This window comes from Thalassophryne amazonica, chromosome 9 (genome assembly GCF_902500255.1).
Source record: "Thalassophryne amazonica chromosome 9, fThaAma1.1, whole genome shotgun sequence".
NCBI classification, from domain to species: Eukaryota; Metazoa; Chordata; class Actinopteri; order Batrachoidiformes; family Batrachoididae; genus Thalassophryne; species Thalassophryne amazonica.
Genome location: NC_047111.1, coordinates 23,340,332 through 23,358,144, shown reverse-complemented (window position 1 = coordinate 23,358,144; position 17,813 = coordinate 23,340,332). Strand labels below are relative to the sequence as shown.

The window sequence follows — 17,813 nt, the reverse complement described above, 5'->3', positions numbered from 1 at the left end:
CTTGACATGTTTGTGGGAGAAATTTGGTCGACCACAAGCATGTCTCGAGTCCACTGCTTGTACTTCTCAGTGGTTTCAAGGATGGGATAAAGTCCGCCAGCATGTTTTGCAGCTTGGATGACCTCCTTCCTCCAATTCATTGTCTGCATTTTTACGGTGGCCAAAATAATCCCATACAGCTGACTTGGTCCTTTTAGATGGAGGGAAAAGTTCAGTGCAAGCTTTGCCTCCTTCAGCCATGATGCTGAGCTAGCTAACGTTAGCATAGCTGCCTGTTTGTAAACAGACAAAAGTGCGCGCCAGGGGGAAGGGTGGCAGCAGCCGCCTCTGCTCTGCCTGTCAAGAATTCTCATAACCTGCTCATACCATAGGGACGGTATAACAGAAAATTTTAGTGGTTTTGATACCGTGGCTTTTTCATACCGCATTATACCGTGAAACTGGTTATCGGCCCATGTCTAGTGAAGAAATAACTGTAATCCTTAAACAGCGATGAACATCTTAAATGCAGACACAGACCAGGAGACGAGCGACAGGTGGTGTGATTGAAAGGTGAAACAGCTGTGAGGGAGCACAGGTGATAAGGACACGCCTACAAACACACAGACAAGACAACAGGCAACGTGCCGACAGGGACCCACAACGAAACCAGAGTAAATGTTTAAAGACAAATACTAACTATAACATAAAACTGTGAAGTGAAAACTAAAGGAGAACTACCAAACTGGCTACAGTACATAAGAACCCAGAGACAAACCGGGGTGAATATCTAATAACAAACCTAAAATAACTACTACAAACGACTGTGAAGTGTAAACTAAAGGAGCACTGAAAAGTATAATGTGGACAACAATATTCAACAAACAGGATGACAGACAGGGACATGGAGTGGAACACAACACCGAACTTTGTCACACCGGATTATTAGTCTCATCAGTCCAAATATGCATCATACATCGTTCCCTATAAGCTGCATTTATGTGATGAAGCGGTGGTGTACTCACAGTCTCACACTCTCATATCCATAATTAATTCATGTGTTACAAATTGCGATTATGTCTACATTCATCTCTACATATTGACGTTTGTGTCTTTAGGAAGAAAAGGAGGAGTGGCGTCGTTTCCAGGCAGACCTCCAGACGGCGGTGGTGGTGGCCAATGACATCAAGGTGGAGGCCCAGCAGGAGATCCGCTCTCTCAGGAGGCAGCTACTGGAGGAGCAGGACCGCAGTGCAAAGCTTACCTCAGAACTAGAGGCCCTACAGGGAGTCAGGTACCATCTCCATCACATACCTTATCTTCCCAACATCCCGCAGGCCCCGTTGTTTCCGTCGGGCTGCAGTTCCTTTTTCTCTGTACACAGTGTCCATGTGAGATATTCTACATCGAACGGTCTTGCCATATCCCCATCTTGAGTCCGGTCATATACATGAGAATAAACAAAAATTTTAATTAGCTTCAAAAAAACGTTTTGAAATTTTTGTCCAGCTCACTGATTTAAATTGTACAATGTATTCTTAACCACCTGTTTTTGTTTAAAACAGCCCTGAATCTTCTTAAATCTTTTGCAAAATGTTGTGTAGGCCTGGTACACACCAGTCAATAGCTCTGACCCTTAATGTCTGATAAACTGGATTTAATATACTGCTACTACTACTAATAATAATAATATTTATTATGCATTTTAAGTAGAAATTTTACACAAAGTTCTTAACATAATCAAACTGCCGCAATAAATTATCCAGTAAATGTCAAGTGCATAGGTAAACTGTTCCAAAAAGTAGGAACACAGTAGGCAAAGGCTCTAAGGTTTTTAAATCTTGGTGACAAGAGAGCGAGCCCGCATCCTGCAACCGCAGCGCAGGACAGCAATATAGGCAGACGCAGGAGCCTTTATGGCCCAGTCACGGCACTTAACGAAGGGCAACGATGCCCTGACGAAACAAGAAATCTGGACTTTCGTTGACTTTTGTTGGCATCGTTTAACCTTCGTGCAGCTTCATTCCTGCAGCGGGTGCTTCGTCAGGATTTTTAAACTGTTGAAAAATTTGAACGAAGGGCAACGAAAACCTCAATTCGTCTGTGTTTCGTTTTGCCGTCGTTCTTGACGTTTTTTAAACGTTTTAGTTTTTGTAACGTTATTGTTTAATTTGACTTTGTTTGAGCAGCTGAGTGTTTTCACACAGTGCAGAAGCCGGTTTGTGAGCGCTGAGGCTGCTGCTGCTTCATGTACCGTCGGAAATTACAGGGCAAACTCAGCCTGTTTGCTTGGATTTTTTTTTTTTTATCTGTGTGGGGGGGCAGCTTCAGTGGACTCAGGCACCTTACATAGGCCAGAATTAATTTTTTGTGTGGATATAATTAATTATTTTGCCACAAGCAACTGTTGAATTTGAATTTGAAACAACAAGAAAGTTATGTAATTTCCGACGGTACTTGAATGCAGCATCAGCGGCAGCAGTAGCTGCTGCTTGCGCTTATTATTCTGTATTAAATATAACAATATGAGTGTAGGAATGATAATCCAGGCCTTCTGTACATGTGGCAACAGGTAGATGAATCAAAATGATTATATAAAGAGCTGTTCTGGAAGGAAGAATTCACGTTGTGGATCAGTGATCAACTGGTGGAAATAACTGCACATGTGAGTCAATGCACGCGTTCACACGCACTGATTAATTTACTGCTCTGATATATTCATCATCTTTACACTTAAATTTATATTTATCCCCCCTTTTGACAGTTTTCTGTTATAAATCAATATATATGGCTTAGAACAAAATACAGTGATACAGCAGTGACCACAACGCACTTTTTTTTTTTAATTGGAGGAAGATGAAGCCTGCAGGGTGTCATCAGACAGTGTGGATTCTGATGATGATGGAGATGATCCCTCTTTTGTTCTGGACGAGGAACCAGAGCAGGTGGTCCACTGACATGCACACGTTCTCCACAGCTTCTGTTTGCAGTTTCTCCAGGACTCAGGTGCTATGAGCTCCGTCCCAGCGCAGAGTCCTGGAACTCAGAGATGCAGACACACACTGCTCCAGCTGTGGCTCCAGGCGCGTTTCATTTAAGCGTCGAGATCATTAGCTTCGGGTTTTTTTAAGTTCCTCTTTCATCCCTTTTGTGCTCTTGCTTCGCAGACTGTTCGGTGATAAAGCTCTTTCGTCCACGTTTTCTCAACGAATTGTGACTTTTTTTTACTCTTTCCCTTCGTTCAGGAATCGCCGTGTGACTGGGCCATTAGAGTCTTATATGTCAGCAGATAAAGAAACAGCCACAGGGAGTCAGTGAGGGGACGTCTGGTTTAACTCAAAACTCTTGTAGCAGTACTGTGAAGCATCTGCGAGCACCTCTCACTCCTAACTGATAACCCAGAAAATAAAATATTATAATAGGCCATCCTCGAGGAGTTGATAGTTAAAGGAGGGGAAAATTAGAATATTAGTCTTAACAGAAGAAAAATCTTAATTTAAAAAATTTCACTTTATAGGTTTCTAAAATTCCTGTCTTGTGTGAAGGCAGCGTATATTGTCATATATTCCAGGATGCGTTTAATGCAGGTTGCATTTATGAAGTCTGTATCTTTGAACATAATCTTCATGTTTTTTTTTGGGGATTTGGTAAGATCTGTTGGTGGATAAACGGTCTCCTGCAGTATTTCCCCCTGTGTATTGTTTGCCTTTAAGCTGCTGCCCTCTTTGTCCCGTCTTCTCCACTGGCCACTGCTTTTTAATAACACTTCAGTCTCTGACTTCACAGATTGGTGGTTAGATTTTAGGAGTTCCTTATGTGAGGAGATGTGGTAGCAGATCTGTACTACACAGAAATGGTACCTTGAGCCAGAAGCTTCACAGTTGAGCTGAGGCGGGTGCCAGGCTCCACTCACTGAACATTTCTGGAAAAACTCAACACAAAGTGTTACCTCTATAATTTTTTTTTTCAGCCCTCATGGTATTCACCAGACCCCCCCCCATTACAAGGTGCATAACACAGAAAAACACGAGACAGTCACAATGCAAAGGATTAAGTTAAGTGATGACCTCATTTTACCAGTGAGTGGGTATGTCTCATAGCAAAATCACATGAGCATGTGTTACAGAACACCCAAAGACTAGAATCAACCAGTTTCAGCATCAGCAGCCTCTCTTATTTTTTTCTTTTCCTGAAAGTTTAATTCCAGGTGCCCTGGTGAAGCTGGTCAAAACAAAAGGCCAGACCAAAAGTGGCCATGGGTTGTAAATTAGTAGCCTTGATTGAGTCGCTGCACAGCTTGTATCGTGTCATCGATAAGGGAGTGTTTGGTGAAAAATGACATCTGCAGTGCAAAAATATCTTCCAGGAGGGAGGAGGCAAATGGCAGTGTCAGATGTTTGTATCCAAAGGAATCAAAATCTCTCAGGTAGATGTCAGATTCTGACGTCTGACACCACCACAGCAGGCTATTAGCGCTGCTGTGCTAACACGTGTGTTGATACGCGCCAAATTGACTGATTTCTAAGCTGATAGAGATTTGGCTTTATTTTTCATCATTTCATCTGCATTATTACAAACATATTACTGGTCTTGTGGGAGTTCTTCCTGGCCTGTTGGCCTGCCTGGCCTGTAGTGTTGTAGTCCTGTGGCCGTGTGGTGACACTCATGTATTGATGCAGCATTCAAGTGGTTTATGTGTGAGTGTGCGTCACTGTTTTTGATTGTATTTTTGCCCATTTGTGCTACTGTGCCACACCAAAAAATAGTCTCGGGAACGCCTTTTCATATCCTGTGATACAATCCTTTAAGCAAACAAATTCTGTAGAAAATACATAATTGATCTAATATTCAGGAAGCTTGTAATGTTTGGTCAAAAACCAAACCTGCATTTTTCTTTTCAATTTACAAAATTTATCATCAGCATAGATCAGGTCAAGAGGTATTTGGACAGTGACACAATTTTTGTAATTTTGCCTCCCTACACCACCACAGTGATGTTGAAATGAAACAATCAAGATGTGTCTGCTGCATCAGTCAGCACTTCATGGTGGAGTGGCAGAGAAAGTTCAGCTCCTGCCTTCCACATTTGATATGTGTGGAAAATCCTTCTCTTCCACTCCAGCATGAAGCTGTAGAAATGGTGTTGCAACAGACAAAAGTTGCACTACGCACAATTTGCCCAGTCACGGCCACAGAAGCCTTTATCTCCTTTAGATTGTGTTCGTGTCTTGGTGGCTTCCCTCACTCTTCACAGTACCATACTGTTTGTATTTCTTAATGATTGATGTAAATGAAGTCTAAGACATATTCAGTGACTTGGAATGTTCACATGTCCAACCCCTGACTTGTTGAAAGGTTACTAGCTGTAAAAGTGATGATTTGCAATTTAAAATGATCCTGACATTTAGTTTGTCTGATAACTTACAGGATCTGAAAATGGAGGAACCATATTTTTGCTCAACCTGTTGAATTAAAATTCAGTCTTCACTGCAAAGACATGTTGATTGTTTAGTTTCATCTCCACTGTGGTGGTGCACAGAAGCAAAATGAAGTAATTATCACTGTCCACATACTTACAGAGCTGAATGTAGCACTTTAAACCCCTGGTTTTAGACCACATGGCTAAATTGGTAAAACTTTCCCCAAGATTTTCTGTTCGACTGCATCCACTCCCTACGTCCAGCAGCTCCCTGTGAGGACTTTGTCAAAGATGTCCCTCTGACCAGACTCCCCTGTGTTGAGGTCCAGGTGAGTCTCTCCCCGTCCTCTGCTGCTGCTGTTGCTGCTGCTGCTGCTGACTTCCTGCCTGTTTGGCTTCATATTGCTGATGCTTCCTGTCTGACTCTGTGCCTTGTCTCTCTCTGTCTGCTGTCTCCTCCTGCCTGACTTCCCCTTCAGGACTTTCTTTACCTTGTTAGTTTACTTTGTCTGGTACTTTTTTTTTTTTTAAGTAGATGTATCTGGTGCCACCTGCTGTTCTTGGAATGAATAACCTTCCTGCATTTTTTTTTTTTTTGAAGCAGGCAGGTTGGTCTGCACAGCATGATCAGATCACCTTCAGATACATTTGCATAACATCTGATCACGGTGTGATTAATTCACATTTAAGATCACGAGTGACTTCATTAGTGCTGTTTGAGGTGTGCATGGAGGGGAGGAGCCAAATGTCCAGAAGTGTCCATCCAAGAGCTTCGCTTTGAAAACTGAGCGCCGCTCATTAGAGGGTATATCTGGATCTGGATTTCAGTCCACATCTGAACCATAATGCATTTTATGGCAGCCCCCCCCCCCCAAAGAATTTAATGTGAATTACTTTTTGAGTTACTGACAAAAATATATATATTTAAAAAAAAAAATTGTTTCAATATTTAAAAACCAGGCAACAAAAATTACCTTCATATTTAATAAAAAAATTTTTTATTTAATTTTGTGTAATCCAGATATCAGACAGATGAAGCCAAACTTGTCACCTAAGTAAACTAACTAACTAACTAAATAAATGATGGCATATTGTAGTTCTGCATCTTCAGGTTTGCTGCACAGAGTCAGATCCAGTAATGTGATTTATATATATATATATATATGTGTGTATGTATATATATATATATATATATATATATATATATATATATATATATATACACACTCAACAAAAATATAAACACAACACTTTTGGTTTTGCTCCCATTTTGTATGAGATGAACTCAAAGATCTAAAACTTTTTCCACATACACAATATCACCATTTCCCTCAAATATTGTTCACAAACCAGTCTAAATCTGTGATAGTGAGCACTTCTCCTTTGCTGAGATAATCCATCCCACCTCACAGGTGTGCCATATCAAGATGCTGATTAGACACCATGATTAGTGCACAGGTGTGCCTTAGACTGTCCACAATAAAAGGCCACTCTGAAAGGTGCAGTTGTATCACACAGCACAATGCCACAGATGTCGCAAGATTTGAGGGAGCGTGCAATTGGCATGCTGACAGCAGGAATGTCAACCAGAGCTGTTGCTCATGTATTGAATGTTCATTTCTCTACCATAAGCCGTCTCCAAAGGCGTTTCAGAGAATTTGGCAGTACATCCAACCAGCCTCACAACCGCAGACCACGTGTAACCACACCAGCCCAGGACCTCCACATCCAGCATGTTCACCTCCAAGATCGTCTGAGACCAGCCACTCGGACAGCTGCTGAAACAACCGGTTTGCATAACCAAAGAATTTCTGCACAAACTGTCAGAAACCGTCTCAGGGAAGCTCATCTGCATGCTCGTCGTCCTCATCGGGGTCTCGACTCCAGTTCGTCGTCGTAACCGACTTGAGTGGGCAAATGCTCCCATTCGCTGGCGTTTGGCACGTTGGAGAGGTGTTCTCTTCACGGATGAATCCCGGTTCACACTGGTCAGGACAGATGGCAGACAGCATGTGTGGCGTCGTGTGGATGAGCGGTTTTCTGATGTCAGTGTTGTGGATCGAGTGGCCCATGGTGGCGGTGGGGTTATGGTATGGGCAGGCGTCTGTTATGGATGAAGAACACAGGTGCATTTTATTGATGGCATTTTGAATGCACAGAGATACCGTGACGAGATCCTGAGGCCCATTGTTGTGCCATACATCCAAGAACATCACCTCATGTGGCAGCAGGATAATGCACGGCCCCATGTTGCAAGGATCTGTACACAATTCTTGGAAGCTGAAAATGTCCCAGTTCTTGCATGGCCGGCATACTCACCGGACATGTCACCCATTGAGCATGTTTGGGATGCTCTGGACCTGCGTATACGACAGCGTGTACCAGTTCCTGCCAATATCCAGCAACTTCGCACAGCCATTGAAGAGGAGTGGGCCAACATTCCACAGGCCACAATTGACAACCTGATCAACTCTACGCGAAGGAGATGTGTTGCACTGCATGAGGCAAATGGTCACACCAGATACTGACTGGTATCCCCCCCAATAAAACAAAACTGCACCTTTCAGAGTGGCCTTTTATTGTGGGCAGTCTAAGGTACACCTGTGCACTAATCATGGTGTCTAATCAGCATCTTGATATGGCACACCTGTGAGGTGGGATGGATTATCTCAGCAAAGGAGAAGTGCTCACTATCACAGATTTAGACTGGTTTGTGAACAATATTTGAGGGAAATGGTGATATTGTGTATGTGGAAAAAGTTTTAGATCTTTGAGTTCATCTCATACAAAATGGGAGCAAAACCAAAAGTGTTGCGTTTATATTTTTGTTGAGTGTATATAATTCCACTCTTAACTTTGAAGTGTCTTTGTGTGTAGTACTTTATCGCTGTTTGTCTTTTTCCTTCCAGAATAAATACTGGAGCCACTTTTGATGCCAAGACAGCGGTAGAAGGACACTAAGCACGTGACCTTCTTTCCACACCTCAAGTGAAGAACATCTTTTTGTTGCACTTACCAGTCGTTCGTATCGTCTAAACGATCATGTTTTCAACGTGTTGGACTTCACGCCAGAGGGACCAGTGTCAAAGCACTCTGGCTTCAATTTCGAGAAGAAAAAAAAATAACTGTAAATTTTTCGGGGGGGGTTTTTATGTGTTTTTTTTTTCTCAGAGAATGTACTCTTTATTATTGTTAATATTTTTGTTGACTTGTGGTGTATAAATGTGATGCATTTGACAGCTGATTCTTTTTATACTGTACAAAGTTGCTTTTGTGCCTTTCAGAATTTTTCTGTGGCAGATGATGCATAAATCTGTTGCAAACCTCGATGGAAAACCAGTCAGTGGCGACGCTGAAGCTGCCTAAATTTTCTCAATACAACAAAAGTTCAGAGCATCTGAATTTCAGGGCAAAATCAATGCAACATAATTGATGGACTCTTGTTTCTGTGCTGGATCTTACCTGCACTTTTTTCTTTAAGTACTTGTGAAACTCACAATGAATATAAGGTTTATTATGTGTACTTGTACAATAAAAGCCACTATATTTTGAGATTTTTCATCTTTGTTCCTGCTGTTGAAATGAACTGAATTCTGATGCAGGTTTACATGTGGTCACCAGATGGCACTACAGAACACAGAGTCAGGCTAAGGCGGTGTCATCTGAGAGCAAAACCTGTGTTTGTGTTTACATATTCATTTTAAATTGACAGTGTAATTTAAATTCTTGCTTCTAACTGCCAAACATAATTTTGTTAGCCATGCAAGAAGGCCGGTGGTTTGTTTTTAACACAAAGACCAAGAAAACTGTGGTAAAAGTTCATAAAAAACAATACATTTCCCTTCCAGTTTTGCTTTTAGAGGACAAAAATTCTACAAGACAAACAGCATTTGTTGCCACCAGAAGATAACTTCTGCTTTCAAAAATGTTACTGTTTCATTTAAACAAGTTCATTGTCAGAACTTCAATTTTTTGTGAGGTCAGTTTTGAAAAATGTCACATCAACTTTGCTTTTGTCATTTTTAATGCAAATTTCACACAGAGTATTCTACACTGCTAAAATGCAAAATATTAATATATTTGTCTAATTTCTAGTCAATTACTGTACTGTAGCATCTACTGCACATTTAATGTAAGACAGTCCCTTCACAAGTAACAATTAAGTTATAAAGAATTGTTTTTAGGTAAGAATCCTAAGCGAGAGTGTTTTTGAAATGTTTTAAGTCTTCTCTGAGATAAAATAAGATTTTTTTTAACACATCATAAGTTGATAGGTTATTTTAAGATGTAATAGTTCCTAATGCCAAAAAAATAAACCACAAAGTGAGTCAACTAATTTCAAAAATTTGTTTCAAGAAGCTTTGTATTTTTAACAAGTTAAAACACCTCATTTTCATATATACATATTTTTTTAAAAACCTGCCAATGGAAAAAAGTGAAAGATTTCTTGAAATAGGGTTTTGAAAACTCATTTTGAATTACATTTTACAAGTAAGTGTTACATTTTTTCCAAACACAACAGCTTAAAAATCTCCTGGCTGATAGAATGGGTCAATGTGAGGTGTCATTGTAAAGCACTTTGGGGAAAGTGCTCTATAAATGCAGTGCATTCACAAATGTAAGTTGTGCTTGTCATAAGAAATTATCCTGTGCACCCATACAGCAAAACCTTCCGTGTCTTAAAACTGAAGAACTGTAAAGTTCTTAGAATCTACATTTTTATACATTAATACTGAAAGGTCACAGACCTGTCTGCCAAGAAATCATGCATTTCTGATATTTATAAATGCCTTTTTCTTTTCTTTTTTAAACTGAATTTTGGGTTTCAAGTAGGAAGAGTTCAGAAACCCTGAAATGCTTACATCGCTCACTAGATGGCAACAAAAGCTCAAATGTGCTACAAGGTCTCAACTGTTTATTAATTTGGGAAGTTAACTTTTGGCAAGAAATAAGATGGGCTGACAGTCAAAAATCAACTTACTGTCCTTATTCCTGTTCTTATGGACAATTAACTTGCTTGAAAAAAGCTTGTTTAATCTCAGATATGACTCAAAACAAGATGTTTCCAAGGCAAGTTAATTTAAGGGTTTTAAGGTGTATTATCTTTAAAAAAAAAAAAAAAAAAATGCATTTAATTGCATTTAATCAGCACAGGTGGTGTGGCCAAGTGGTTATTGCGTTTGGTTTCAGTGCGGAAGGTTCCCGTTTCAAACCTGCCATTTCTTCATGTAATGTGGAGTTACGTCAGGAAGGGTATCCAGTGTAAAACTTGTGCCAAATCAACGTGCAGATCCAAATCGTATTTGCTGTGCTGACCCAAATGGAAAAACAAGGGAGCAGCCGAACTCATTAAAATTGCATTTAATTGTGACTTGTATAAAGTGTAGATTAGATATTTTGACGAGTATTTAGACAAATGGACATGGTCAAATTTGTGATTTTACAATGTAAAGAATAATTAGTGCAGTTTTCTTAAAAAGCATGCTGCTGATGGAAAAAAAATGTATTTTGTCTTTGCAGTGAAACCATTTTCTAGTTAATATAGTAAATGTGTTTATTTATTCTGCAGAGGAAGACCTGTGACTGGTTTTATGTCAGTGAGGTGACACATACTGAAAAACTTAAAGCTGGTTCACTGTTGTGCATAATTGAATAAATTAATTTGTAGTTGTCAAACTAGTTTTGTGCCTCTTTTTTAATACACTCACGCACATTGAGTGAGCTGAAAAGTTTGTCTTATCAGTAACTGATTTAAAAAAAAAAACTGTTACTGCTTCAAATCCTGCAGTCCAGCATTCACCAGGGTCAGTGCTCAGAATATTGTTCCAAATTTAGATATTCCTATCGTAAACTCAGGTTTTCAGAAAAACTTGCTGCTGGTACATTCAGACTAAACATTATTATAGATGAGAATATTCTTCATCTCGCTGATCAATGGGTAATCTTAAATAATCATCTTTAAAGTCAGGATTTTGAACGTAAAGTCCTTGAAACATGAATACAGACATGGTGTTCTTTGATTCCCGTCTCCCCGGGTGTGTCTATACAGCAACCCTCTTCATTGTGTCTGTCAGGTCCCAAGGCAACGAGGTGAAGGTGTCCGTGTCCGACTCGGATACCAGTCGTCACTGGTGTGGCGTGTCCTTAATCCAGACTACGCCAACTGATGCCAGCGTGGATGCTGCTTCAGGGCCAGGAGCTACTGTCAAATCCCTCATTAAGTCCTTTGACAATGTTGAACAGAGTGAGACACACACACACACACACACCCCTCCAGCACAGCAGCATGACTGTGGAGGAGAACAGTTGATGAGCTTTATGAATAGTGGAGTAGATAATGGGGGAAAAAAAATGAGGCATTTTTGGTTCAAGGACCAAATTTGGCTTGGTGTTTCTCATATTACTCAGCATATCTGGTTGATTGGCCATTTGAAAATTCAAGCCGCCAAAATGACTTACCAAAAATCAAATTTTGTGTAAAATGCACCTATTTAATTGATTAAAATTACATTTATATCAAATTCCAATTAGTTATTTTATTTTATTTGCTATTTATTCTGTTTTATTTTGCTCATGTGCCAAACCAGAGTGAAGTTTATTACATAATGGGTTCCACCCAGCGCGCATTTTGAAAGTTCCTATCTTGAAACTACTGCATATAGGCCTATTAAAAGGTGTTAAGTGTTGAATATGTTTTGTAATATTTAATATCTGCAGTCATGGACAAATGGAAATTTATGCCACCAAAACTGTCATATTGTTGGAACATGAAAATTTAAATCCAGCATGCCTGAAAACCTACATTAGGCACCAAGATCACACAAATGAAATAAGTAACATTTTTGTGAGGGGAGAAAATGATTTTGGGGTTGATTTGGCGGCCAGTGAAATTAGATACCATCTTGTATTTCAGTAATGGTGTAAAACAAGCATTTCAAAGCAAAGAGTAACTTTTTTGGTGGCCATCTTCAGAAATGGCCGCTATCTTGGATTTTTTTTTTTAATGGCCAATTGACTAGATTGCCAAATTTCTTGCTTGTGCCATCATTTTAGATTTTGCTGTAAAAGTGATGTTATCTGCTCCGCTAGAAAGTTAGTAGGGTCTTTGTGGTCTTTAGCAAGTGTGGATGCCGCCCACACAAAAATGAGAACCTTCATTTTTGTGTGGGCGGCATCACACAAAAATGAGGGTTCTCGGGGGAGGTGATGGTCTAGTGGTTAAGCATTGGGCTTGAGACCAGAAGATCCTTGGTTCAAATCCCAGCCTGACTGGAAAATCACTAAGGGCCCTTGGGCAAGGTCCTTAATCCCCTAGTTGCTCCCAGTGTGTAGTGAGCGCCTTGTGTGACAGCACCCTCACATCGGGGTGAATGTGAGGCATTATTGTAAAGCGCTTTGAGCATCTGATGAAGATGGAAAAGCACTATATAAATGCAGTCCATTTACCATTTTATTCTCAAACTTGTTTACCTGCACTAGCAACCAGTAGACAGTGTAAAGGAGAACGACCACTGAGTCCTCTTTTTTCCTTCAGTCTTCTGGCCATGATGCAAAGTGTAAAAGAAGGAGTTAAGTGTGTCCCTTTAGGACTACTGCAGCAACATGGCGGTACAACATGGTGCTCTCCATGAGGGTGCCTGCTCCCCTGTGGATATAAAGGCATCATTCTAAGTTTGAAAACATTGATTTGTTGGTGCAGCTAATCACACACTAATGAATGGACAGTTATTAATGCTGTATTACATTTCTTCTAATGCACACCACTAAATCCTGAAGTTACTGCATTTTTATACAGTTCCTCCATTTTCATAAGCAGTATGTAACTGCACTGAATATAATTAAATATAACTTAATTTATAATTTTCTTAATACAAGTAGCACTTTTACAGCCAGATGTCTTAAGACAAGTTACAGGATGGATAAACAGAAATGTCAGTGTCTGATGCAGGAAGTTCTCAAATACTGAGTTATTGTGCAAAAAGATACTAGTGAGGGAAGCCACTAAGACATGCTAATTTAACTTTAAACAGAAATGCATATGCATGCAGAGAATACCTTTTTGTGCACTAAAAATGGACACACACAATCAGAATTTTTGTACTGTGTATGTTTGTGGTGGAGAAAATGCAACCTGTTGTAATCTGAGTAAGTCAAAGGCTGCAGTCAGTACTGCAGTGGTATTATTACTAGTTTAAGAGTGCAGGGAGAGCACAGTCACCACACCGAAAATATCAGGCATGTAGAGAAAATGCTATATGTACTTTTAAACAATAACGATACTTACCAAAGTTGTGTCACAGTCACGTTAGGCGTTTGTAAGATATCTTGTTATTATACAGTATGTACAAACACTGTTACTTAGAAATGAAAGCAACCACAAGAGCGCATGCATATTTGATTTACAGATGATGCAGAATAAATGTGGTAAATGTTAACAGGAGTAAAAATTGTGCTTGTTTTGATACAGCAAATTTTGTGTTTATCACTGGGTCTTTCAGATGGTCCAAGTCACACAGTTCAGATACACTTGTCACCAAGAAGCCCACTGAGCGGAATCCCTGTGCGCACTGCACCTGCTGCTGCCGTCTCCCCAATACAGGTATCAGCAACTCTTGAAGACCAGTTGACAAAAAAAACAACCCTTTTTGAAAGTGAAATTACTTTATTTTCTGAGGTAATTCCCTCTTTTTTTCAGAGACACTCACACATAAAGCCGCTGTCAAAGTCACTGGAGAAAAGGATCAGTCGAGAATTCCCACATCATCACGGTATGCGACACTTGAATGGTTTTCGGTGGAAGCTTGATATTTAGAAAAAGTGTAGAAAAAGACATTTAGAAAAAGCAGGAAAAATTTGTGACTTCTTGAGTTTTAATGTGTTTTAATTGATTTATGACATCAAATAAAACAAGAGTGCTCTGAGAGTACACTATCCCCTGCTGGCAAATGCTACTTTGGTACAAGTGCTTGCTACATTCTGATAACATTTCAAGGTATGTGATAGTTGATTTCAAAATGCAGAAACCAACTCATGAAACTGACAGTCTAGATTTGACAATCAAGGGCCATACCTCTGCCAAAATGTGTTATTGTACAATATTACAATATGCGTATGACCAACCTATAACAAGGAATTGTGCCAAGTTTTCCGAAATTCCTACTAAAAATATGAGGAGTTGATTTCAGAATGTAGGCACCAACTCATGAAACTGACAGTCTAGATTTGTTAATCAAGGGGCATAACTCTGCCAAAATGTGTTATTGTACAATATTACAATATGCATATTACCAACCGATAACAAGGACTTGTGCCAAGTTTTCCGAAATTCCTACTCAAAATGTGAGAGGAGTTGATTTCAGAAGGTAGGCACCAACTCATGAAACTGACAGAGTCTAGATTTGTTAATCAAGGGGCATAACTCTGCCAAAATGTGTTATTGTACAATATTACAATATGCATATTACCAACCTATAACAAGGAATTATGCCAAGTTTTCCGAAATTCCTACTAAAAATGTGAGAGGAGTTGATTTCAGAATGTAGGCACCAGCTCATGGAACTGACAGAGTCTAGATTTGTTAATCAAGGGGCATAAGTCTGCCAAAATGTGTTATTGTACAATATTACAATATGCATATTACCAACCTATAACAAGGACTTGTGCCAAGTTTTCCGAAATTCCTACTAAAAATGTGAGAGGAGTTGATTTCAGAATGTAGGCACCAACTCATGAAACTGACAGTCTAAATTTGTTAATCAAGGGGCATAACTCTGCCAAAATGTGTTATTGTACAATATTACAATATGCATATTACCAACCTATAACAAGGACTTGTGCCAAGTTTTTCGAAATTCCTACTAAAAATGTGAGAGGAGTTGATTTCAGAATGTAGGCACCAACTCATGAAACTGACAGAGTCTAGATTTGTTAATCAAGGGGCATAACTCTGGTACAATGGACCCAACTCGAACAATATGATAATATGCATATTACCAACCTATAAGAAGGACTTGTACCAAGTTTCACAAAATTCTTTCAAAAGGTGTGAGAGGGGTTCATTTCAGAATGCTTATACCCTTTTTGGGGGAGGACAGAAATCGCCTCGACATAATCCCCCTTTATTCTTCTGTTTAAAGTCACAGTAAAACAGCATTGGAGTGCATAGGTATGTGCCCCCATTAGAATAAAATGACTAACATCACTTTGACAGCCAATTTTCTTTAGACGAGTCAGGGGATGGACGCATGAATGGTGATGATGTGCAAACTCTCAGCCTAGAGGCCTGCGAGCAAAACCTCCAGTTTCAAGAACAACTTTTTTTTTTTTTTGTTTTTTTTTTGTTAAATGAACTTTATGAAGTTGATTGTGATCCATCATTGTCAGATTTCCTCTTCATATTAACCCCCCGGTCCTGCTAAATCCTTTTTGCATGTCTCTCTGTGATTTTCCAGATAAGTTGTTGGTCGGTGGAGAAGACTTGAAGCCCAACAGTCTTATGAGGAAGAGCCCGTCACTTGAGTCTGTTATTAAAACACCCGCCTCCCTCAGCAGCCACACATCCTTCAGCTACAACCGAGCCAACAGCAAACTCAGGTGGTCTCTTTCCCTGTGCTTTCACAACTAAGACCACCCCCCCACCCCACCCCACACATACACACAGCAAAATTAAACTAAACCAACTTTAGTAGGTTCTTTATATCTGTGCTTCCAAACATTTTTTTCCCTTGGAGACCCCTATTTGTATGTAGGGAAATCTAAGAGAAGACAATTTTAGGTCAAAATAAATATATTTGGAAACACATTTTTACATTTTTAAAAATAAATTAATTCATGAGTTTTAAATCCAAAATGTCATCCTGAATGGCTACCAATTACATTTTCTGTTAAAATGCCCCAAACATCCATCATAGCAACAAACAATAGAGTTGGTAAGGTAAGACCTTACCCATGTGAAGCGCCTTTGGGGCAACTTATGTTGTGATTTGGCATTACATAAATAAATTGAGTTAATATCACAAATTCATGTTTTGGCAGCCATTTTTTAACATCCTGATTGTGTTTTTGGCTTACTGCTAGGTTAGGTCTTGGGTTGGCTAGGTTAGTTCTTGGGTTTACTGATAGGTTAGGTCTTGGGGAGGGTTGCAAGGTAGGTAGTTGTAGTGCCTCTTCATACCATGCAAACGTATTTCCTTTAGTGAGTAAGCAAATGTTCATTCTGGCGTCATCTCACTAACAGGGCAATTGATTGATTGGCAGATGGAAATGCAAATCACGCATTGTGAACTAAGGATTATGTATCTTTGTATTTTATATATCTACAGGTTATACAGATTATAAATACTGTGTATTCTATTGTTGCAGAACTCTAAGCGTGCATAAAAACAAGTCAAGAACTCCGATTGCTAAACCCAACATAGTTTGATAAACTGCATGTAAGAATTTGCCTGGATGAGGTTTGCGTAATTTGCCCCCTTGTCATGAAATTTATGCAGCACAATATGTGCATGCAATCTGCTAGCACAGAAATGTGCATTTGTGTGCAGAGGTCCAATTCCTTGCCAGAAAACCTCTTACTTCTTTCTTCTAAATAGCACCTGGTTCAAGTGGACACAACTCTAAGGAAGTTCAAAACACACCTTTTTTAAGTGACTAAATCCAATCCCATTTGCACGCTGTCCCTTATTTGTGCTCAGATGATAGTAACTAGATTTCAACATGAAATATATTTTGTTGAAAAGTAAAAGGGACTGCACCTTTAAAAGATAATTTCTTGTGCATGTGTATGTAAAGAGAGTAACTGCTGCAACATGAATCATAGCACACGATGTAATCCCCTCATCCTCACTGACTCTGGTTGGTGTTTCCCTGGTGACAGTGTGGAAAGAAAAGATCCTCTGGCTGCACTTGCGCAGGAGTACGGAGGGTCCAAGAGAAACGCTCTACTGAAGTGGTGCCAGAAGAAAACAGAAGGCTATCCGGTAGGGACCACAGACCAGAACCCCCCACTCCCTTCTGACTCTCTGCATGAATGAAGTCACCAAACCACGTGTTCATTAGTTTGTGTTGTTTTTGTGTTGCGTTGTGTCCGTGAAGCTCTTTGCAACCAATCACCTGGCTTGGCTGAGCTGCTCTGCTAATATCCAGTTACCCACTAAACCCGGTGGGATTAAAGATTTTATTATGTAATATCGCAATGTGTATGTGCAAAAATAAGAAAGAAAGAAAAAATACTTAGCATGTAGCACGTAGACTCCGACTGAGGACATGGAGGAGCCGCTTCAGTGTCTCGGAATGTTTGAGCGTCATGTGTGCGCAATGTTGCTGCGTTTTGGGTTTTATATAAAAAGGCAAAGTGTTAGAAACAGGTTAAAGTTTCCCTGCATTTATCAGGTGTCTGGAGAGTTTAAGAACTTTG

The 17,813-nt window shown here is 39.7% G+C and overlaps 1 protein-coding gene across 5 annotated transcripts in view; it reads left to right on the top strand.

The window, feature by feature from the left end:
• The window catches only part of specc1 (sperm antigen with calponin homology and coiled-coil domains 1), a 152,688-nt gene that overhangs the window by 126,690 nt on the left and 8,185 nt on the right, over positions 1-17,813 (top strand). For all 5 annotated transcript variants that reach the window (XM_034177778.1, XM_034177776.1, XM_034177777.1 and 2 more), the window contains 6 exons: positions 1,098-1,273; positions 11,473-11,642; positions 13,897-13,997; positions 14,094-14,166; positions 15,850-15,991; positions 17,274-17,376. In XM_034177778.1, coding sequence (XP_034033669.1) covers positions 1,098-1,273; positions 11,473-11,642; positions 13,897-13,997; positions 14,094-14,166; positions 15,850-15,991; positions 17,274-17,376 — 765 coding nt within the window. The remainder of the gene's footprint in view (positions 1-1,097; positions 1,274-11,472; positions 11,643-13,896; positions 13,998-14,093; positions 14,167-15,849; positions 15,992-17,273; positions 17,377-17,813) is intronic.